We start from the raw sequence: 25,716 nt of genomic DNA, 5'->3' as shown, positions 1-25,716 counted from the left end.
AATATTCCCTTTGAAAACCGAAAGGTGAATTCTGATTGGCTGTTGTAGGCTCCACCTACCTTCCAAATTCTTAATCTCATTCACCCAGTGACCAACTGTGCAAAGTTTGAGAACGCTGCCATTAACGGTGTAAGAATGGCTACAGTTTATATTTTCCTAGTAAAATTTGTTTTTGGCTCCGCCCACTTTTTGTAACCTGGACACACAGTCACTCAATGACCAAGTTTGTAAGCTTTCAGGTTCCTGGCATCAAAAATGTGTGAATGGAAGCAGTTTATCCACCAAGGAAATCTGATTGGCTGTTTGTGGCCCCGCCCCTTTTGTGAATTTTGACCCCAGTCACCCAAAGACCGACTGTAGCAAGTTTGAAGCCTCAGCCATTAACAGTTGTAAGAATGGCAGCAGTTTAAATATTCCCCTTGAAAATCAATAGGTGAATTTTGATTGGCTGTTGTAGGCTCCACCCACTTTCTTGAATCTTAATTGCATTCACCCAGTGACCAACTGTGGCAAGTTTGAGAACCCTGCGATTAACAGTCTAAGAATGGCTGCAGTTTACATTTTCCCATTTAAAATGAATGGCTGAAATTTGATTGGCTGTTTTATGCTCCGCCCACTTTTCCTGGATTTGTAACCTCGGTCACCAAGTGACCAACTGTGCCAAGTGTGGGGACTCTGGCTTGTTTACTGTGAGAATGGCAGCCTTTTACATTTTTTCCATTGACTTGAATGGGTGAAATCTGATTGGCTCTTTGTAGCTCCGCCCACGTGTGCAGGGGGGCCGCGAGACCCCCAGAACATATCATCCCAGGTAGTAAGGGATCTGCATACCAAGTTTCGTTCAAATCGGTCAAGCCGTTTTTGCGTGATCGCGGCACATACATACACACACACATACACACATCCGATTTTATATATATAGATATATATATATATATGTTACGGCCAGAACCCGAAGAGTGGCCACTTCTCGTTCTGGCCAGCCACTTCGGGTTCTGGCCAGTCAATGTGCGAAGTGGCCGCAGCGGAGCGGCCAATGTCAGAAATGTAATTACTACACTAAGCTACAATGTATTTTACGGCCGTCTCGCTGCGGCCAAATGTATTACAACTTGCTTAATTTCATTAAATTAGCCGGCGTCAATGTAATAGATGAAGCCGCCGGCTTTCGCACTGCCTCCTCCTCCTCTCCTCCTCCCCCCTCCCCGCCTCTCCCTGCCTCCTATACGATACGGAGCAGCCGGCGGGGACACAAGTGTTCCCGAGAGTCGTTCGTCGCGGCAGGGGAATCCTGCTGTTCCTGCAGAGCGGGTGCTGGCAGAAGCAATGTCTGCAGCCTCCCCGCTCTGCTTCCCCTGCCGCGACGAACGACTCTCGGGAACACTTGTGTCCCCGCCAGCTGCTCCGTATCGTATAGGAGGCAGGGAGAGGAGAGAGGGGGGAGGAGGAGAGGAGGAGGAGGCAGTGCGAAAGCCGGCGGCTTCATCTATTACATTGCCGCTGGCTAATTTAATGAAATTAAGCAAGTTGTAATACATTTGGCCGCAGCGAGACGGCCGTAAAATACAATGTGCTTAGTGTAGTAATTACATTTCTGACATTGGCCGCTCCGCTGCGGCCACTTCGCACATTGACCGGCCAGAACCCGAAGTGGCCGGCCAGAACGAGAAGTGGCCACTCTTCGGGTTCTGGCCGTAACATATATATATATATATAGATATAGATAACAGCAGGTTTAGGCCCCGTTCACATTACAAACGCAGACGGGCACGCACGCGGAACGCAACGCGTACGAACGCATGGCCATCCGCGTTTGTATGCGTTGCGTGGCTGATCCCATCACCGAAAAGTGAATGGGACAGCCATGCATTTTGGCAAAAAATGCGTGCAGCATGCGTTCCCGGACCGCACAGGTCCGGAACGCATGCAGTGTGAACATCAGACATTGCACTCTATGCAATGTCTGATGTCGTGCGTGTCGGCCACCTGCACGCGTTTCCAAAACGCGACTGGAAACGCGTGCAGTGTGAACAGGGCCTAAGTGTCTTCAGTATTTCAGTGGCAGGAACAGAGGTGCCAAACGGGTAAAACATAAGTGTAGATTTAAAAAGATATGTAGAGTTGACCTCTTCCTGGATCTTTGATGCATTTGTCTTCAGACTTGAAGGGCTGTTTGCCTGGCTGATATCATTGAGGACAATGTAAGCACTGTACATATATCAGACAATGGAGCTGGTGCAGATACACAACACATTGTTTAGTCTTCTCTTCCTATACAGTGTAGATATTTGTATATAAGTCTATACAACAGATACCTATGAGAATGTGAACCAACAATTACAAAGAGACCCTCCTTTCCCTGTTATACATTGCTGGTATTTGTAGTATCACAAGTAAGAGAATGAGCATAAACAATTACTGTATAACAGTCTAATCCTAATAACAGTGTTTAGTGAGGGATGAATGTGGTTTACCTTTTACTTGTAAACTGATCTTGTTGCGTTTAATACAATATACTTCTATAGATCCACTGATGATATCTGTGAACTGTTACAGTCAAATAGCTAAAATCAGGGCCGGTTCAAGTAACAATTGGGCCCTAGGGCAAAATTAGCCTGGGGGCCCCCCAGCAGACACCCCCCGACCAAAAAGAGGCCCTTTGTTGCAGCCAAATTTTCCTCCTGGGCCCCTGAGCTGGCTGCTGACCCTCCCCCAATCACCTCCCAATTTAACAGACTCTGCAGAGTCCCTGGGGAGCAACAGTTAAGATGGAGGAGGGACAACTTGGGGGCCCCTACAGGTTCTGGGGCCCTGGGGCAATTGCCCATTATTCCCTATGGTAGCTCCGGCCCTGGCTCAAATGGCTGGACTCTATCTGAGGGCCAGTGACATAAACCATTTCATTTATTCTGTGCAGCCTTAATAATGATCACTAGCTGATTGCCCGGCATTGCACGGGTAGGTATTTGGCTGGTGTCGGCTCCACCCACTCTTTCTAACCCTAACACACAATTACTCAATGACCAAGTTTGTGAGCTTTGTGGTCTTTGGCATCAATAATTTGCATTGAAATGAAAAAATCTGATGGGTTGTTTGTGGCTCCACCCCCTTTTCTGAATTTGATCCCCAGTCACCCAATGACCAACTGTACCAGGTTTGAGGCCTGTGCCAATAACAGTGCAAAAATGGTAGCAATTAAATATTCCCTTGAAAAGCAATAGGTGAAGCTTAATACACTTTTGTAGGCTCCACCCACTTTTCTGAATATTAATCCCATTCACTGAGTGACCAACTGTGCAAAGTTTAAGAACCCTGCCATTAACAGTGTAAGAATGGCTGCAGTTTACATTTTCCCAGTGAAATTTGTATTTGTCTCCACCCACTGATTGCCCGACGTTGCCCGGATATGTATTTGACTTGTGTTGGTTCCGCCCACTTCTTCTAACCCTAACGCACAAACACTCAATGACCAAGTTTGTGAGCTTTGGTGTCTTTAGCATCAATCATTTGTATATTCCCATAGAAATTAAACAAATCAGATTGGCTGTTTGTGGCTCTGCCCCTCTCCAGCATTTGAACCCCAGTCACTCAATGACCAACTGTAGCAGGTTTGAGGCATCTGCTATTACCAGTATAAAAATGGCAGCAATTTAAATATTCCCCTTGAAAATCAACAGGTGAATTTTGATTGGCTATTATAGGCTCCACCCACTTCCCTGAATATTAATCTCAGTCACCCAGTAACCATCTGGGCAAAGTTTGGGAACCCTGCCATTAACAGTGTGAGAAGGCCTGCAGTCTACATTTTCCCAGTGAAATTTGGTTTTGGCTCCGCCTACTTTTTGTAACCTGGACATACAGTCACTCAATGACTAAGTTTGTGAGCTTTGGGGTCCTTGGCATCAATAATTTGTATTTTCCCAAGAAATGAAACTGTTTGTGGCTCTGTCCTCTTTTCTAAATTTGAACCCCAATGACTAACTGTACCTGGTTTGAGGCTTGTGCCATTAACAGTGCAATGAATGGTAGCATTTTTAATATTCCCCTTTCAAATCAACAGGTGATTTTGATTGGCTTTTTTAGGCTCCACCCACTTTTCTGAATATTAATCCCAGTCACAAGTAACCATCTGTGCAAAGTTTGAGATCCTTGCCATTAACAGCGAAGAAGGGCTGCAATTTACAATTTCCCAGAAAAATCTGTTTTTGACTCCACCCACTTTTTGTAACCTTGACACACAGTCACTACTCAATGACCAATTTTGTGAGCTTTTGGGTTCCTGGCATCAAAATTGTGTGAATGGAAGCAGTTTATCCAAAAAAAGCAAATCTGATTGGCTGTTTGTGGCTCCACCCCTTTAGTGAATTTGAACCCCAGTCACTTGATGACCGACTGTAGCAGGTTTGAGGCCTCTGCCATTAACAGTGTAAGAATGACAGCAGTTTCAATATTCCCCTTGAAAATCAATAGGTGAATTTTGATTGGCTCTTTTAGGCTCCACCTACTTTTCCGAATATTAATCCTAGTCACCCAGTGACCAACTGTGTCAAGTTTGAGAACCCTGCCATTAACAGTGTAAGAATAGCTGCAATTTATATTTTCCCATGTAAAAAGTTAGTTGTTTTTGGCTCTGCCCACTATTTCTAACCTTGACATACAGTCCCTCAATGACCAAGTTTATGAGCTGTGGGGTCTTTGGCATCAATAAGTTGCATTTTACCATTGAAATTAAACAAATCTGATTGGCTGTTTTGACCCACTCCCTTTTCAGAATTTAAACCCCAGTCTCCCGGTGACTGACTGTACCAGATTTGATGCCTCTGCCATTAAGAATGTATGAATAGGAGCAATGTAAATATTCCCCTTGAAAATCAAAAGGTTAATTTTGATTGGCTGCTGTAGGCTCCACCCACTTTCCTGAATATTAGTCCCAGTCACCCAGTGGCCAACTGTGTCAAGTTTGAGAACCCTGCCAATAACAGAATGGCTAAAATCAATCTAAAAAATCAGATTGGCTGTTTGTGGCTCCACCCACTTTAGTGAATTCGGACCCCAGTCACCCAATAACTGACTGTATCAGGTTTGAGAACTCTGCCATTAACAGTGTAAGAATGGTAGCAATGTAAATGTTCCCCCTTGAAAATCAATAGGTAAATTTTGATTGGCTGTTTTTAGGCTCTACCCACATTTCTGAATATTAATCCCAGTCACCCAGTGGCCAATTGTGTTAAGTTTGGGAACCCTGCCATGTAAAAAATTAAGTTGTTGGCACCGCACACTTTTTCTAACCTTGACATACAGTCACTCAATTATCAAGTGTATCAGCTTTGGGGTCCTTGGTATCAATACTTTGTATATTCCCATTGAAAAATAAACAAATCTGATTGGCTGTTTGTGGCTCCGCCCCCTTTCTGAATTTGAACCCTAATCACCCAGTGACCAACTGTACCAGGTTTGAGGCATCTGCTATTAACAATATAAGAATGGTAGCAGCTTAAATATTCCCTTTGAAAACCGAAAGGTGATTTCTGATTGGCTGTTGTAGGCTCCACCTACCTTCCAAATTCTTAATCTCATTCACCCAGTGACCAACTGTGCAAGGTTTGAGAACACTGCCATTAACGGTGTAAGAATGGCTACAGTTTATATTTTCCTAGTAAAATTTGTTTTTGGCTCCGCCCACTTTTTGTAACCTGGACACACAGTCACTCAATGACCAAGTTTGTGAGCTTTCAGGTTCCTGGCATCAAAAATGTGTGAATGGAAGCAGTTTATCCACCAAGGAAATCTGATTGGCTGTTTGTGGCCCCACCCCTTTTGTGAATTTTGACCCCAGTCACCCAAAGACCGACTGTAGCAAGTTTGAAGCCTCTGCCATTAACAGTTGTAAGAATGGCAGCAGTTTAAATATTCCCCTTGAAAATAAATAGGTGAATTTTGATTGGCTGTTGTAGGCTCCACCCACTTTCTTGAATCTTAATCGCATTCACCCAGTGACCAACTGTGGCAAGTTTGAGAACCCTGCGATTAACAGTCTAAGAATGGCTGCAGTTTACATTTTCCCATTTAAAATGAATGGCTGAAATTTGATTGGCTGTTTTATGCTCCGCCCACTTTTCCTGGATTTGTAACCTCGGTCACCAAGTGACCAACTGTGCCAAGTGTGGGGACTCTGGCTTGATTACTGTGAGAATGGCAGCCTTTTACATTTTTTCCATTGACTTGAATGGGTGAAATCTGATTGGCTCTTTGTAGCTCCGCCCACGTGTGGAGGGGGGCCGCGAGACCCCCAGAACATATCATCCCAGGTAGTAAGGGATCTGCATACCAAGTTTCGTTCAAATCGGTCAAGCCGTTTTTGCGTGATCGCGGCACATACATACACACACACACACACATCCGATTTTATATGTATAGATTTGTTAATTCAGTGCTTTATGCTAGGGGATTGTGTACAACAGGCATATATACATGTCTACATAAATAAAATGAACATCATATTTATGTACTGAAATATTATTTCACAACCTACACAGCAAACTTTGCATCTGTCAGTGTTTGCCCAACGACGCTGCTCGAGTGATCAGTCCTGAACCCCACTGGGCAACATCAGTCAGTAGTGTACACGGGCCTTTAGGGCCCTTTTGTACGAGCCGCTAACTGCTTAAAAAAGCGGATCACCTGCATTTGCCAATTGCCAGTGCGCTGTGATTTACATGTAAATCCCGATGCACTTTTCCATTACCGCATTTCGATTTTCGCAAACCACAATCGTCAGGCTGCACAATTATTGGTGAGACCGCGTTTCACTCCAGATGGTTCACAGCGCAATCGCAGCAAGTGGAAAAAGAAGCATTTGCAATTGTGCTAGCAAGTGGAAAAGGGCCGTCGGGGGACAGGAGGATCCGAGCGAGACTGCGTGGGCACAGTTACTAAACGGTATGCTAATAAACAGCATCAAAAAGTTTCTGCAGATTTATCATCTGCGCATCTATGATGCAAATCTCCTGTTTCACCACATCATGGCGGAAACTCTGCTTTCGCATGTGTTTGGAAAACCGTGTCTAATTACCGTTAGGGTCACTTTGCCTAACTGCTTTGGGAAGAAATTCTAGCCCGCTGCCTTACTGTTACACCTTTACATTACAGTTAGCTCCGCCCATGTGATGTTGTGGCCACGCCCATTTTTCGTTGTCGCCCGCCCCAGAGTGGTGGGCCGAAATTTTGCATATGCGAAATTTCGCATCGAAATGCATGTCACTGTTAACCACATTACCATTCGCCCTGCCTCTCAAGCCCGCTGTCTGGGTGTCACCCTGGACTCCGCACTCTCCTTCACTCCCCACATCCAAAACCTCACAAAGTCCTGCAACTTCCACCTTCGTAACATCTGTAAGATCCGCCCTTTCCTGACCTCTACCAAATGACCCGAATAGCCCCACTACAGTCCATCATGAATGAGGCAGCCAGAATTATCCACTCCTCCCATCGCTCCACTAGGGCAGCTCCCCTCCGTAAATCCCTCCACTGGCTTCCTATCCAGTCCAGAATCAGATTCAAGATACTGTGTCTGACCTACAAATCCGTCCACAAAACCTGTCCAACCTACATTTCCGATCTTACTCAGAGGTACACACCTAGCCGCTCACTCCGCTCTTCCAATGAACTTCGCCTAACCGCCCCCCGCATCACCCAGTCCCATGCATGTCTCCGAGACTTCTCAAGAGCTGCTCCAACACTATGGAACTCCCTACCTCCACCCATTAGGGCAACCCCCTCCTTCAACATCTTCAAGAAGGCCCTGAAAACTCACCTTTTCACTCTGGTCTACCACCCCTCACAATTGCGCTAAACCCCCAGCTGAACTCTGGTCCCTACCTTGGGTATAAGTCACAAAAATAATTTTTCAAAAAGACCTTGTAGCTTTTGAGAAACTTAATTTTACAAATGCAAGAAAAATGGTTTTTAAACTGTCATTGTTCTAATTTTAAAGACCTTTTTTACTTGCATTTTTAAAAATCGAGTTTCTCAAAAACTATAAGGTCTTTTTACAAGATTTTTTTTTTTTTTTACTTGTACCCACGATTCTCCTTAACATATGTTGCAAGTTTGGGGCCTGATTGACTATTCAGTGCTAACCTAGTTAGCACTAGAGATGGCCTGAACTAGAGATGCGAACTCTCAGTGGTTCGCGTTCGCCAGTGAAGGCGAACTTTTGCGAAAGTTGGATTCTCCCCATAGTGCGCCATTAGGGTCAACTTTGACCCTCTACATCACAGTCAGCAGGCACATTGTAGCCAATCAGGCTACACTCTCTCTTGGAGCAACCCCCCCCCCCCTATAAAAGGCAGGCAACCCCGGGCTTTACACTCACTCGTGTGCCTGCATTAATTGGTGAAGGGACAGCTGCTGGCAGTACTCTCATAGGGAAAGATTAGTTAGGCTCTTGTAGGCTTCTTAGCTTGCTCCTGGCTGATACTTATTGCTAAAATAGCACCCCTCAACAGCTCTATTGAGAGCTAATGTTCTCCTGATGTGTTTTTTTTTTTGTGTTGCCCACTGACACTGCATTATACAGCCCTAACTGTTGCAGCTGGACCTTGGTAATTGCTATTACTGTGCCAGCCAGGCCCTGCCTAACTATCTATACTAGGACACCTACCTAACTACTGGGGCACCTACTTACCTATACTAGGGTACCATCCTATGCCTACCTACCTATACTGGGTCTCCTACTTATGCCTAGCTAACTACTGGGGCACCTACCTATGCCTACCTACCTATACTGGGACTCCTACCTATGCCTAGCTAACTACTGGGGCACCTACCTATGCCTACCTACCTATACTGGGACTCCTACCTATGCCTAGCTAACTACTGGGGCACCTATCTATGCCTACCTACCTATACTGGGACTCCTACCTATGCCTAGCTAACTACTGGGGCACCTACCTATGCCTATCTACCTATACTGGGACTCCTACCTATGCCTAGCTAACTACTGGGGCACCTACCTATGCCTACCTACCTATACTGGGGCACCTACCTATGCCTACCTACATACAAGAAGATAATAAGGTTGTTGCTTCATTGTGGACAGACTAAATTTGATCAGCTGGACATTCACTGTTGTTCTATCATTGAGCTACCACAGCCCGGTGACCATATGGGCTTGAAAACCGCCACGGCCTACACTCTCGCCACGGTGCGCACCAGTCCAACATGGCCGTCACTACGCAAACAGCTGTTTGCGGTGCGTTACACAGTGAGTTTGGTGTGTCAGTGTGAAGCAGTACTCTAATTACACTCCCTGATTGATGCATACACATGCAAGATGTTTTAAAGCACTTTTTTGACCTGCAATTTAGCATTCAATGTGATTTCTGCCCTTAAAACGCTGCTGTGCGTCAAATCCAGATTTTTTTCCCCGGGACTTTTGGCGTCTATCCCACTCATCCATGCCCCTCCAGGTGTTAGACCCCTTGAAACATCTTTTCCATCACTTTTGTGGCCAGCATAAATGTTTCTGGTTTTCAAAGTTCACATCCCCATTGAAGTCTATTGCGGTTCGTGAAAGTTTGCGCGAACCGAACCTTTTGCGGAAGTTCACGAACCTAAAATCGGAGTTTCGGGCCATCTCTAGTTAGCACACACCAAGCCAAATAAGATCGCGCGCAAAGTACCGATCGCGCGAAATGGCGCACCCTATGCGCCTATAAGGTTGCCCTAAACGTAGCCCTAAACGTCGCACCCATGCGACGTTTCGGGCGCATCAAATGTGACCTTATAGGCGCATACGGTGCACCATTTTTGGCGCACCCGGTGCAACGTTTCACGCGCACCCGTCCCAGGTTGGGCCCCTAAAAATCTGATCACTATATAATATGACATCATAAAATGTGTACAACTGAAGTCCAATCATGAGCAGTATATTCAATGCGGGATTAGGAAGGTAAACTGTCATGTAGAGTTGTCCTTTCCCTTGCTCTTTGATGCGTTTGTCTTCAGGTCTGAAGGGCTGTTTGTCTGGCTGATATCATTGAGGACAATGTAAGCACTGTACACATATCAGACAATGGAGCTGGTGCAGATACACAACACATTGTTTAGTCTTCTCCTACTATACAGTGTAGATATTTGTATATAAGTCTATACAACAGATACCTATGAGAATGTGAACAAACGATTACAAAGAGACCCTCCTTTCCCTGTTATACATTGCTGTTATTTGTAGTATCACAACTAGTGTTGATCGAACAGTGTTCGCCACTATTCGTTATTCCCTGAATATCGGGGTGTTCGGGTTCGGTTCGGGCTCGGCCGAGCATCTCATGGTGCTCGGCCGCGCTGTTCGGGGGCCTGCACGGGCCGTTTTGGGGGGGCTGGAGGGGACGCAGCATGAGGGGAAAGCCATGGCCACAGTCGCGGGGAGGGGGGAAGTCCCCCCCCCTCACCTCGGGGCTCTCCCCTCTGCGCTCCCCTCCAGCTTAAGTTATAGTGAAGTGCGGGGCGGGCAGCGGCAGGCAGATACATACCTTCCGTGCATTCCACCGCATACTCCTCGCTCTAGCGTCTGACGTCACAGGAAGACAAACTACCTGAAAAGAACAATAGTGGAGTTCGGGCTAGTTCACACTGGGCACTTTGGTAGCGTTTTGGTGATCGCCGGTGATCCAAGAATGCTGCATGCACCAAGTTTGAGATTTCAGCAAATCACTGATCACTGGTGGTCGCTACAGTGTGAACACTACCACTGGCTTGCGTTAGCAGCAACCAGGCCCAGATTTACAACACAGGAGCCTATAGGGACAGATGACCTGGTACCCTAGACTCCGCCCTCCATAAACATACAAACCCCACGGAACTGCACCAGATTTTTAGGGGCCCAACCTGGGACAGGTGTGGGGGTATTGATGATAGTAATTAGAAATTTTGATTTCGTTAAATTTCACTGACATTTTCGCAATTACGCTTATACATTATTACGATTTGCAAATCCAATTGATTTCGTGTAGGCATTCGTAATTTCGCATAAAATTTGGCGAAACTTCACATAATTTCTTGTCGACTTTAGCAGTGAATACCAAAGCCCCCATACAGGCTATTCACACCAAGGGCTTGATTCACAAAGCGGTGCTAACTGTTAGCACGTTTGTGAAAAGCCCCTTATCACGCCTAAAGAAACTTAGCGTGCGCTACTTAGCGCTCGCGCGCAAAGCAAAGGCCGGTGCGTGCGAAACGTCGCACCGGGTGCGCCAAAAACTGGGCACCGTATGCGCCTATAAGGTCACATTGGATGCGTCCGAAACATCGCATGGCTGGCTTAGCTGTCACTTCTCCCTTGCTTCCCTTACCTGTCATCATAGGTAGCTACAGCTCCATCAATTTGGTTTCTAGTTACGCCCCTGGATATATGCCTGTTACCAGAGGCGTATCTAGAGGGGTGCAGGCATGGATTGTGCCATGGGCGCCACAGCACCATGCTCTGCCCCTGTGCTGCCCCCTATGCCTTCCCCTGTGTTGCACCGCCATGCCTGCTCCCGTGCCTCTGCGTCACTCAGACCTCAGATCAGGCTCCCTGGGGAACATGGCTACTTAACTTATAAATGTAGGGCGCACTTGGCTTAGTGTTAGAATAGAGGACAAGAAAGTCAGGTAGCCATGACACGTGTACCCGAGAAAGGATGCTGTTTTTAGAGGGGAACGGAGCTCTCACCGGGGGGCACACTTTCGGTGTTTGCCATGGGCTCTATATTACCCAGATACGCCCCTGCCTGTTACTGCTGGTATGTCAGCGCTGCGTAATATGTTTGTCGCTTTATAAGTACAATAAATAAATATAATAAAATAAATAAATAAAATATGTGTTGGTCCCAATAAAGGACAGTGTATTTTGTCCGCTATACATTTATCCCTGTTCTCTGCAATCAACGTCTCTGTCGCATATAATATTTATCCAAGCATATACAATAAATATCTATAGGTTTAGCAGGAACCTAATATAGCAATTCTAATAAAATAATAATAATAAAAAGTTAGCAAGAAGTAAAAAAGTTGCTTTCGAGGCTCGTACTTTCCTGACTTCCTGTGTAAACAATAAAAGGAGCAGTGACCCCGAGTCCCTGACCTGTGCGAGGCGTACAGCTGAATATTTACACACTGAGAACGCAGGCTTACTGCAGTACAGATATGTATTTGCTTTTGCGATAAAAAGGGATGCATGGTTTTTTTTGTTTGTTTTGCTTGACTTGTTATGTTCAGTACTGAGCACAGCAAGATGCAAGCAGCGTAACTCTCGCTCTCCTGCAATGTTTGTGTTACCGAGGTCGCGCTAATTGCGCAGTGCGCACTATCTTATCAGCATAAGTAATTATGCAATCGCCATGCACTCTCTGCATATGGCAACTGTCTTGCGGTTTTGTGCAAATGCCCCTTATGGCCCATACACATGTCCAACTGATGTCGCCCATGAGGATCAGGAGATGATCCCCTTGCGCTACATCACTGGGCCCCGGCCTGCACACATGCAAGTCAGATGTGTAGCCGACAATGAGCTGTGTTGCTATGCAGGGGGGCGGGGGATGGCAGAGGGGGGACGAGTGGCGTATGTGTCATACATATGCGGCTGATCGTCCCTCCGTCACACACTGGGGGGGGGGGGGGGGAGAGGCACTAACAATGGGATCTGCATCGATGGGGTTTGGTAGATCCGTCCGGCAGATAGCTCGCAGGTTGGGTGTCCCCGGCTGCCACCAGGCCCAGTCCGCCCATGATGCCAAGTGAGGCGACTTCCTCAGGCGGCAGAAGTCTGGGGGCGGCACCAGGCAGAAACAGGAAGAAAAGAGAGTGCCTGGCTAACCTATACTGGGGGCAACTGTACCTGGCTAACCTATACTGGGGCAACTGTACCTGGCTAACCTATACTGGGGGCAACTGTACCTGACTAACCTATACTGGGGGCAACTGTACCTGGCTAACCTATACTGGGGGCAACTGTACCTGGCCAACTTATACTGGGGACAACTGTACCTGGCTAACCTATACTGGGGACAACTGTACCTGGCCAACCTATACTGGGGGCAACTGTACCTGGCTAACCTATACTGGGGGCAACTGTACCTGGCTAACCTATACTGGGGGCAACTGTACCTGGCTAACCTATACTGGGGACAACTGTACCTGGCTAACCTATACTGGGGGCAACTGTACCTGGCTAGCCTATACTGGGGGCAACTGTACCTGGCTAACTTATACTGGGGGCAACTGTACCTGGCTAACTTATACTGGGGGCAACTGTACCTGGCTAACTTATACTAGGGGCAACTATACCTGGCTAACCTATACTGGGGACAACTGTACCTGGCCAATCTATACTGGGGATAACTGTACCTGGCTTACCTATACTGGGGGCACCTATACCTGGCTACCTACCTATACTGGGGGCAACTGTACCTGGCTAACCTATACTGGGGGCAACTGTACCTGGCTAACCTATACTGGGGGCAACTGTACCTGGCTAACCTATACTGGGGACAACTATACCTGGCTAACTTATACTGGGGACAACTGTACCTGGCCAATCTATACTGGGGATAACTGTACCTGGCTTACCTATACTGGGGGCAACTGTACCTGGCCAACCTATACTGGGGGCAACTTTACCTGGCTAACCTATACTGGGGGCAACTGTACCTGGCTAACCTATACTGGGGGCAACTGTACCTGGCTAACCTATACTTGGGGCCACTGTACCTGGCTAACCTATACTGGGGGCAACTGTACCTGGCTAACCTATACTGGGGGCAACTGTACCTGGCTAACTTATACTGGGGGCAACTGTACCTGGCTAACTTATACTGGGGGCAACTGTACCTGGCTAACCTATACTGGGGGCAACTGTACCTGGCCAATCTATACTGGGGATAACTGTACCTGGCTTACCTATACTGGGGGCACCTATACCTGGCTACCTACCTATACTGGGGGCAACTGTACCTGGCTAACCTATACTGGGGGCAACTGTACCTGGCTAACCTATACTGGGGGCAACTGTACCTGGCTAACCTATACTGGGGACAACTATACCTGGCTAACTTATACTGGGGACAACTGTACCTGGCCAATCTATACTGGGGATAACTGTACCTGGCTTACCTATACTGGGGGCAACTGTACCTGGCCAACCTATACTGGGGGCAACTTTACCTGGCTAACCTATACTGGGGGCAACTGTACCTGGCTAACCTATACTGGGGGCAACTGTACCTGGCTAACCTATACTTGGGGCAACTGTACCTGGCTAACCTATACTGGGGGCAACTGTACCTGGCTAACTTATACTGGGGGCAACTGTACCTGGCTAACTTATACTGGGGGCAACTGTACCTGGCTAACTTATACTGGGGGCAACTATACCTGGCTAACCTATACTGGGGACAACTGTGCCTGGCCAATCTATACTGGGGATATCTGTACCTGGCTTACCTATACTGGGGGCACCTATACCTGGCTACCTACCTATACTGGGGGCAACTGTACCTGGCTAACCTATACTGGGGGCAACTGTACCTGGCTAACCTATACTGGGGGCAACTGTACCTGGCTAACCTATACTGGGGACAACTATACCTGGCTAACTTATACTGGGGACAACTGTACCTGGCCAATCTATACTGGGGATAACTGTACCTGGCTTACCTATACTGGGGGCACCTATACCTGGCTACCTACCTATACTGGGGGCAACTGTACCTGGCTAACCTATACTGGGGGCAACTGTACCTGGCTAACCTATACTGGGGGCAACTGTACCTGGCTAACCTATACTGGGGCATCTGTACCTGGCCAACCTATACTGGGGGCAACTGTACCTGGCTAACCTATACTGGGGGCAACTGTACCTGGCTAACCTATACTGGGGTATCTGTACCTGGCCAACCTATACTTGGGGCAACTGTACCTGGCTAACCTATACTGGGGGCAACTGTACCTGGCTAACCTATACTGGGGCATCTGTACCTGGCTAACTTTTACTGGGGGCAACTGTAGCTGGCTAACCTATACTGGGGGCAACTGTCCCTGGCTAACCTATACTGGGGGCACCTATACCTGGCTACCTACCTATACTGGGGGCAACTGTACCTGGCTAACCTATACTGGGGACAACTGTACCTGGCTAACTTATACTGGGGGCAACTGTACCTGGCTAACCTATACTGGGGGCAACTGTACCTGGCTAACCTATACTGGGGAAAACTGTACCTGGCTAACCTATACTGGGGGCAACTGTACCTGGCTAACCTATACAGGAGCACCTATACCTGGCTACCTATACCTGGCTACCTACCTATACTGGGGACAACTGTACCTATACTGGGGGCTAACCTATACTGGGGACAACTGTACCTGGCTAACCTATACTGGGGGCAACTGTACATGGCTAACCTATACTGGGGGCAACTGTACATGGCTAACCTATACTGGGGACAACTGTACCTGGCTAACCTATACTGGGGGCACCTGTACCTGACTAACCTATACTGGGGGCACCTGTACCTGACTAACCTATACTGGGGCAACTGTACATGGCTAACCTATACTGGGGGCAACTGTACATGGCTAACCTATACTGGGGGCAACTGTACATGGCTAACCTATACTGGGGGCAACTGTACCTGGCCAACCTATACTGGGGACAACTATACCTGGCTAACTTATACTGGGGACAACTGTACCTGGCCAATCTATACTGGGGATAACTGTACCTGGCTTACCTATACTGGGGGCACCTATACCTGGCTACCTACCTATACTGGGGGCAACTGTACCTGGCTAACCTATACTGGGGGCAACTGTACCTGGCTAACCTATACTGGGGGCAACTGTACCTGGCTAACCTATACTGGGGCATCTGTACCTGGCCAACCTATACTGGGGGCAACTGTACCTGGCTAACCTATACTGGGGGCAACTGTACCTGGCTAACCTATACTGGGGTATCTGTACCTGGCCAACCTATACTTGGGGCAACTGTACCTGGCTAACCTATACTGGGGGCAACTGTACCTGGCTAACCTATACTGGGGCATCTGTACCTGGCTAACTTTTACTGGGGGCAACTGTAGCTGGCTAACCTATACTGGGGGCAACTGTCCCTGGCTAACCTATACTGGGGGCACCTATACCTGGCTACCTACCTATACTGGGGGCAACTGTACCTGGCTAACCTATACTGGGGACAACTGTACCTGGCTAACTTATACTGGGGGCAACTGTACCTGGCTAACCTATACTGGGGGCAACTGTACCTGGCTAACCTATACTGGGGAAAACTGTACCTGGCTAACCTATACTGGGGGCAACTGTACCTGGCTAACCTATACAGGAGCACCTATACCTGGCTACCTATACCTGGCTACCTACCTATACTGGGGACAACTGTACCTATACTGGGGGCTAACCTATACTGGGGACAACTGTACCTGGCTAACCTATACTGGGGGCAACTGTACATGGCTAACCTATACTGGGGGCAACTGTACATGGCTAACCTATACTGGGGACAACTGTACCTGGCTAACCTATACTGGGGGCACCTGTACCTGACTAACCTATACTGGGGGCACCTGTACCTGACTAACCTATACTGGGGCAACTGTACATGGCTAACCTATACTGGGGGCAACTGTACATGGCTAACCTATACTGGGGGCAACTGTACCTGGCTAACCTATACTGGGGACAACTGTACCTGGCTAACCTATACTGGGGGCAACTGTACCTGGCTAACCTATACTGGGGGCAACTGTACCTGGCTACCTACCTATACTGGGGATAACTGTACCTATACTGGGGGCACCTATACCTGGCTACCTACCTATACTGGGGACAACTGTACCTATACTGGGGGCTAACCTATACTTGGGACAACTGTACCTGGCGAACTTATACTGAGGGCTCCAGCTAATGCCAATCTGTAAAATACTCATTGTTGTAATCAAGCAAAGTGATAATGAAGAGCAGAAAAATCTCTAAGTAACCCAATCTGTGTCGTTTAATAACCTGTAAAATATTCCTTTGTACAACTTTTCCATTTATAAAAAGTTAAAGGTTTATGCTGAAATTTAATTGATAAAATATTAAAGTAACCCAGAGCTGAAGTAAATAGAAAAACCAATATTTACCCGGGGCTTCCTCCAGCAGGATAAACACTTGTGAGTCCCACGCCGTCCTCCTGCGGTCTGCCGTTCAGCCGCAATCAGTCGGCAATAGGCTCCTTCACGTCAGTCCGAGTCTACTGTGCATGCACGGGAGGTCCACACATGCGCAGAAATCCCAGACTGAACTTGACTAAGCCAGTTACTGGGGCTGTTCGTGGCTGAATTGCAGACGGCAGGCGGACATATGCTGCTGGAGGAAGCCCCGGGTAAATATCAATTTTCTTATTTAGTTCAGCTCTGGTACACTTTAAGCTCTGCTTATAAGGCACATGCAGTAAGTCCCCCGGAGGGGATCAGTGAATAATGGCGCACAGCCCCTATGCATAAAAATGGCGCCGCATTAAAAAGATACGCTTATCGCTATTTATCGTTAGTACTGCATAATAATGGCGCACAGGGAAAAAAGAAGAAAAACGGCACACACTAACGTTATTTATCAATATTGGCACACACTAACGTTATTTATCAATAGCGCCCTACATAAGCCAAACTGCAGACGTTATTTAAAGTGAACCTCCGGACTAAAAATCGACTCAGCAGCACTAAAAAGACTTTGTGTTTCTTTAACAGTTTCACATTATCAGAACTTTGTTTCTCTTATACAAGCCTCATTTTTAGATGCACAGAAGAAAACTGCCCGGGCTTTTTTCTCCTGATGCTGTGCAAAGCATGATGGGATTTCTGATTTTGTTGTTCTCATTCTGCTGTTTTGGTGCAATTTTTTTTTTTTTTTACATTTTGAATTTGACATTTGAAGCCTAGCGTGTGCAGCTGGGAGGGGTGATCAGGGCACAGGACAGTTGGAACTGTGTCTCCTGCTCCTTGTCACCTCCTTTCAACCAAAAAGATGGCTGCCCCCATGACAAAGATGGCAGCCCCCATGAATCACAAACATTTGCCTGTTCTTTTAAAACAGGGTGGGTTGAGATTATATGACCTATCTATTCTAATTAACATAACTAATGTAACTTGATGACAGTATGTTTGTTTAGGCTGAAGTTCCCCTTTAACTGCAAAACAGTGAATGGATTTAGTGTAACACTGTCAAGGTTAGGGGGGTCTTAGGGTTAGGCTCTACTGGGGGGGGTCTTAGGGTTAGGCACCACCAGGGGGGTGGTTAGGGTTAGATACAAGGAGGGTTCTGTGTGTTAACGCTAAATAACGATAAGGCTTTAACGCTAAATAACAATAAGGCTTTAACGTTAAATAGCGATAAGCGGCAAATGGATCAGCGGCAACACTGTGCGCCATTATTCACAGGCGCCATTTTCAGATGGATGCCCCCCGGGGATCTGTGTTACAGAGTATTGCCCACTAACTGATTTCCGTTTAGGTTCTGGCTCTAGCCAGGACTTGCAACCTGGTCTCTGCCAGGAAATGCCTTTAACCTGCTCACTATCCAATCACAAGGTTTTTTCAATGGTGTTTTGTGGGCGGGTGTAGCTCAAATTTTCTTATGTCAGTTTGTTAATCAAATTTTGTGTAATTTACCTTCTTAAAACAGAAAGTTACATAGTTACATAGTTATTTTGGTTGAAAAAAGACATACGTCCATCGAGTTCAACCAGAAAGGTACTTGCAATAATTCAGCTTTAAGTGAGCAAATGTGATATCCCACAATGCACCACTACCGAATATGCAAATGATCTCTTTCTGCCCTTGTAGCCAGGCTTACATCCAGTGTATAGCACGCCTATAGCTTTAAATTTTACATAGCCACATCAACCCCACATGCAGGCAGTTTGTTTTGGACTGATGGTCATCCTCATGGCAGGGATTGAAATGGCTGTATGGGATATGGCTTGGACCAGTACTAAAGAATACCCAAGCAGTTCGGGTTGAGCGAGAACCAGTGGTTTTGGATGTAGGCCTGGCTACAGGGGCATAAAAAGATAATTTGCATATTCAGTAGTGATGCATTGTGGGAGACAGTTGCTCACTTATTGCAAAAACCTTCTACTTTAAGAAGGCAAACTAGACTGACTTTTGCTTTTTATTAGGAGGGCTTTTTGGTCTCTTATTCCCTATACTTTCCTAGTGGTTATTGGTCACCCCGAGCTGCTTGGGTATTCTGTTAATCAGGCTACTGATTAATCATTTCAGGGCATCTGGGAGGAAGACGGAGAAGTTTACGGTGTCCGTCAATATCGCTGCGCAGAGCAAAGTAACTTTTGAGTTGGTTTATGAAGAAATGCTGATACGACATCTTGGAAAATATGAGATGTTCCTCAAGGTCCAACCAAAGACCCTCGTCAGAAGCTTCCAGGTACTTTCCAATACGATACGATTCCATTGCAGTACGAGAAGCTATGAGTTTAGTTGATGTGTTCACAGGATAGAAGTACTTCTCGCTCTCCATTCCTGCTAGTGACGGCAATAACTGTTTTATGTTCTTCCTGTTTTCCACTTCCAGATACTCTGACTTTTTCTACCGCTCTACTGCTTTTTCCCACCACTCCACCGAGTTGGTCCTTGAATGGAATTAGATTGTGGGACAGTAAATAATGTGAATTATTTTCTTCAAAGTGTTGCAGAAAATGTGTCAGCTCTACAGGTGAAATGCAAAAAAAATTGAATATCCTGCAAAAGTCAATTTATTTCAGTAATTGAACTTAAAAGGTGAAGCTAATCTATGAAATAGGAACCCTTTGCAGAGGTGTTGGATGAATCAGCTGATTAGAGTCTGACACTTTGAGCCTAGAGCAGTGATCTGCAAGCCTGGCTCTCCAGCTGTTAGGGAACTACAAGTCCCATAATGCAATTCGGGAGTCTGACCGCCACAGTCATGATTCATAAAGGCAAATGCATTGTGGGACTTGTAGTTCCTCAACAGCTGGAGGGCCAAGTTTGCAGATCACTGGCCGAGAGTATTGAACATTCTCACAATATTCTAATAAGCTGAGATTTTGCATTTGGGGTTCTCATAAGCTGTAAGCCATAATCATCAACATTATAACAAATAAAGGCTTGGAATATCTCACTTTGTATGTAATGAGTTTATTTCATAGATTAGTTTCACCGTTTAAAGAGAAACTCCAACCTAGAATTGAACTTTATCCCAATCAGTAGCTGATACCCCCTTTTACATGAGAAATATAATGCTTTTCACAAACAGACTATCAGGGGGCGTTGTATGACTGATTTTGTGCTGAAACCCCTCCCACAAGAAGCTCTGAGTACCGCGGTACTCTGGGCAAATTGCCGCAATGTAACAATGTTCACAGACAGGAAATAGCTGTTTACAGCTGTCTCTAACAGCCAAAACAGCTAGGAGCAGCTACATAACCTGCCCACAGTAACAATGTCACCATGTAATACATGTCAGAATGTGAATCGGGGAGAGGAAAGATTTTTACAATGAGCAAACACTGACTAAATCATTTATACATAATTATGGTAAAAAATGAAGCACTTTTTTTTACTACATTGTTTTCCCTGGAGTTCCTCTTTAAGTTGAATGACTGAAATAAATGGACTTTTGCACGATATTCTAATTTTTCGAGTTTCACCTGTATGTAAAGCTGTAAAACACTACTCAATATCGTAACATTGGTTCACACTGATTTAGGCATTTTGAAAAGAAAAATTAAAGATGAGTCATTTGGTGTATTCATTTTTTTTATTGGTGATTTTTTTATACCAGTTACTTTGTCCACATGTTCTTGAATAAGTGAATATTTGACGCTTTTATTATTTGTGAAATTAAACGAACCTGTGCATGAAACTGCGACTTCTGAACCCTTCACAATATTTATAAACCGGTGAAAAAGGTTTTTATTATAAGGAGGAAGGAAATCTAATCATTGGTTTTCTTTATCATGGAGACGCTCAATAGCGGAACATACAAATGTCCATTATGCTAAAACTGGCCATACACTTATAGATTTCCACCCAATATTCCAAAAAATTGATTCCTTTCTGAAAAGAATCAAATCAGAAGGAATCGATTCTTACCATACACTGCACATCAATTTCCAATAGATTCCAACAGGGAATCTATTGAAAATTGATTGAACTGCAGAGTTGCACTGTTCGATACAGTGCAAAGCTATAGGCCATCAATCTTCCAATGCTCTTGTCCCGCCCCCAATTGTTTTAAAGTTTCCATCCTGTCCAATTGATACTATTGATCGATTTTTAGTCAAAATCGAGCTATCTGACATTTTGGGGAATCAGAAGATGAAGCAAATCTGTAAGGAATTGGAAGGAAAGATCGATAAGTATATAGCCACCTTAACCCCTCCCCCCTCACCACTGCTATGCATATCTACACCCTTTAAAACTTCACTTGCACACCAGGGGCATAGCTATGCGTCTTATTTACCCATCTGCTCGCGATCACCGGTGTGCTTTTGTCATTTCCATCACCATCCCACCAGTCCGTGGATGGGGAATGGGAACAGCTGTTCCCAAAGCCGGCGTCAGCAAGATGCCGAAATTAATTCACAAATTGAAAGTAAAGAACACATACTCAACACTTCCCGGGTACTGTCCCAAGTACACAGGAATTATGTGTGGGGTTATACCCATATATACCCATATACACTAGTATATATAAAATTAAATACATTTTGATTCGTTTTTAACCCATTTCTCCCCTAACTCATAGCTACCAAAATAAAACACTTGTTAAAAAAGACATCATTTTAAAAAAATGCATAAATTACCTTAGTGACTTTTTTAATACAGGGTGAGCCATTTATATGGATACACCTTAATAAAATGGGAATGATTGGTTATATTAACTTCCTGTTTGTGGCACATTAGTATATGTAAGGGGGAGACTTTTCAAGATGGGTGGTGACCATGGCGGCTATTTTGAAGTCGGCCATTTTGAATCCAACTTTTGTTTTTTCAATAGGAAGAGGGTCATGTGACACATCAAACTTATTGGAAATTTCACAAGATAAACAATGGTGTGCTTGGTTTTAAGGTAACTTTATTCTTTCATGAGTTATTTACAAGTTTCTGACCACTTATAAAATGTGTTCAATGTGCTGCCCCTTGTGTTGAATTGTCAATACAACCCTCTTCACCCACTCTTCACACACTGATAGCAACACCGCAGGAGAAATGCCTGCACAGGCTTCCAGTATCCGTACCCTCTTCTCCCACTCCTCACACACTGATAGCAACACCGCAGGAGAAATGCCAGCACAGGCTTCCAGTATCCGTACCCTCTTCTCCCACTCTTCACACACTGATAGCAACACTGCAGGAGAAATGCCAGCACAGGCTTCCAGTATCTGTACCCTCTTCTCCCACTCCTCACACACTGATAGTAACACCGCAGGAGAAATGCCAGCACAGGCTTCCAGTATCTGTACCCTCTTCTCCCACTCCTCACACACTGATAGCAACACCGCAGGAGAAATGCCTGCACAGGCTTCCAGTATCCATACCCTCTTCACCCACTCTTCACACACTGATAGCAACACCGCAGGAGAAATGCTAGCACAGGCTTCCAGTATCCGTACCCTCTTCTCCCACTCCTCACACACTGATAGCAATACCACAGGAGAAATGCCAGCACAGGCTTCCAGTATCCGTACCCTCTTCTCCCACTCCTCACCCACTGATAGCAGCACCGCAGGAGAAATGCTAGCACAGGCTTCCAGTATCTGTACCCTCTTCTCCCACTCCTCACACACTAATAGCAACACCGCAGGAGAAATGCTAGCACAGGCTCCCAGTATCCGTACCCTCTTCTCCCACTCCTCACCCACTGATAGCAACACCGCAGGAGAAATGCCAGCACAGGCTTCCAGTATCCGTACCCTCTTCTCCCACTCCTCACACACTGATAGCAACACCGCAGGAGAAATGCCAGCACAGGTTTCCAGTATCCGTACCCTCTTCTCCCACTCCTCACACACTGATAGCAACACCACAGGAGAAATGCCAGCACAGGCTTCCAGTATCCGTACCCTCTTCTCCCACTCCTCACACACTGATAGCAACACCGCAGGAGAAATGCTAGCACAGGCTTCCAGTATCTGTACCCTCTTCTCCCACTCTTCACACACTGATAGCAGCACCGTAGGAGAAATGCCAGCACAGGCTTCCAGCATCCGTACCCTCTTCTCCCACTCTTCACACACTGATAGCAACACTGCAGGAGAAATGCCAGCACAGGCTTCCAGTATCCGTACCCTCTTCTCCCACTCTTCACCCACTGATAGCAACACCGCAGGAGAAATGCCAGCACAGGCTTCCAGTATCCGTACCCTCTTCTCCCACTCTTCACCCACTGATAGCAACACCGCAGGAGAAATGCTAGCACAGGCTTCCAGTATCTGTACCCTCTTCTCCCACTCTTCACACACTGATAGCAGCACCGCAGGAGAAATGCTAGCACAGGCTTCCAGTATCCGTACCCTCTTCTCCCACTCTTAACACACGGATAGCAAAACTGCAAGAGAAATGCTAGCACAAGCTTCCAGTATTCGTAGTTTCAGGTGCTGCACATCTCGTATCTTCACAGCATAGACAATTGCCTTCAGAAGACCACAAAGATAAAAGTCTAAGGGGGTCAGATCGGGAGACCTTGGGGGCCATTCAACTGGTCCTTGATGACCAATCCACTTTCCAGGAAACTGTTCATCTAGGAATGCTCGGAAACTGTTCATCTAGGAATGCTTGGACCTGACACCCATAATGTGCACTATCTTGCTGGAAAAACTCAGGGAACGTGCCAGCTTCAGTGCATAAAGAGGGAAACACATCATCATGTAGCAATTCCACTGGCCCACAAGGTCTCCCGATCTGACCCCTTAGACTTTTATCTTTGTGGTCATCTGAAGGCAGTTGTCTATGCTGTGAAGATACGAGATGTGCAGCACCTGACACTATGGATACTGGAAGCCTGTGCTGGCATTTCTCTTGCGGTGTTGCTATCAGTGTATGAAGAGTGGGAGAAGAGGGTACGGATACTGGAAGCCTGTGCTGGCATTTATCTTGCGGTGTTGCTATCAGTGTATGAAGAGTGGGAGAAAAGGGTACGGATACTGGAAGCCTGTGCTGGCATTTATCTTGTGGTGCTGCTATCAGTGTGTGAGGAGTGGGAGAAGAGGGTACGGATACTGGAAGCCTGTGCTGGCATTTCTCCTGCGGTGTTGCTATCAGTGTGTGAGGAGTGGGAGAAGAGGGTACGGATACTGGAAGCCTGTGCTGGCATTTATCTTGTGGTGCTGCTATCAGTGTATGAAGAGTGGGAGAAAAGGGTACGGATACTGGAAGCCTGTGCTGGCATTTATCTTGTGGTGCTGCTATCAGTGTATGAAGAGTGGGAGAAGAGGGTACGGATACTGGAAGCCTGTGCTGGCATTTATCTTGCGGTGTTGCTATCAGTGTGTGAAGAGTGGGAGAAGAGGTTACGGATACTGGAAGCCTGTGCTGGCATTTCTCCTGCGGTGTTGCTATCAGTGTGTGAGGAGTGGGAGGAGAGGGTACGGATACTGGAAGCCCGTGCTGGCATTTCTCCTGCAGTGTTGCTATCAGTGTGTGAAGAGTGGGAGAAGAGGGTACGGATACTGGAAGCCTGTGCTGGCATTTCTCCTGCGGTGCTGCTATCAGTGTATGAAGAGTGGGAGAAGAGGGTACGGATACTGGAAGCCTGTGCTGGCATTTATCTTGCGGTGTTGCTATCAGTGTGTGAAGAGTGGGAGAAGAGGTTACGGATACTGGAAGCCTGTGCTGGCATTTCTCCTGCGGTGTTGCTATCAGTGTGTGAGGAGTGGGAGGAGAGGGTACGGATACTGGAAGCCAGTGCTGGCATCTCTCCTGCGGTGTTGCTATCAGTGTGTGAAGAGTGGGAGAAGAGGGTACGGATACTGGAAGCCTGTGCTGGCATTTCTCCTGCGGTGCTGCTATCAGTGTATGAAGAGTGGGAGAAGAGGGTTGTATTGACAATCCAACACAATGGGCAGCACATTGAAAACATTTTGTAAGAGGTCAGAAACTTGTAAATAACTCATGAAAGAATAAAGTTATGTTAAAACCAAGCACACCATTGTTTTTCTTGTAAAATTCCCAATAAGTTTGATGTGTCACATGACCCTCTTCCTATTGAAAAAACAAAAGTTGGATTCAAAATGGCCGACTTCAAATGGCCGCCATGTTCACCACCCATCTTGAAAAGTTTCTCCCCTTACATATACTAATGTGCCACAAACAGGAAGTTAATATCACCATCCATTTCCATTTTATCAAGGTGTATCCATATAAATGGCCCACCCTGTATGTATGTCATAATGGTATAAAACTGTTATTTGTGCAAATAAAGGCTTGTCATTTTTGATATAGCAAAAAAACAAACAATAATCGAAAGAAAAACACCTTTATTTCCTAATAAAATATTATTATTATAATACATTACACTAGGGACATAATTTAAATGTCATAATAACCAGGACAAATGGGCAAAAGAATGTGTAGGTTTTATCTACAGTAGCACATTTTATTTTAAAAATAATGGCTGAAAACTAAAAAAAAATAA

General features: G+C 46.0%; 1 protein-coding gene across 1 annotated transcript in view; it reads left to right on the top strand.

The window, feature by feature from the left end:
- LOC137532380 (inter-alpha-trypsin inhibitor heavy chain H3-like) overlaps window positions 1-25,716 on the top strand; it is a 241,768-nt gene that overhangs the window by 104,239 nt on the left and 111,813 nt on the right. The window contains exon 6 of the mRNA XM_068252813.1: window positions 19,323-19,485. Within this exon, the coding sequence (XP_068108914.1) occupies window positions 19,323-19,485 (163 nt within the window). The remainder of the gene's footprint in view (window positions 1-19,322; window positions 19,486-25,716) is intronic.

Source organism: Hyperolius riggenbachi, chromosome 9 (genome assembly GCF_040937935.1).
Source record: "Hyperolius riggenbachi isolate aHypRig1 chromosome 9, aHypRig1.pri, whole genome shotgun sequence".
NCBI classification, from domain to species: Eukaryota; Metazoa; Chordata; class Amphibia; order Anura; family Hyperoliidae; genus Hyperolius; species Hyperolius riggenbachi.
This window is presented reverse-complemented; position numbering and strand designations above follow the sequence as displayed.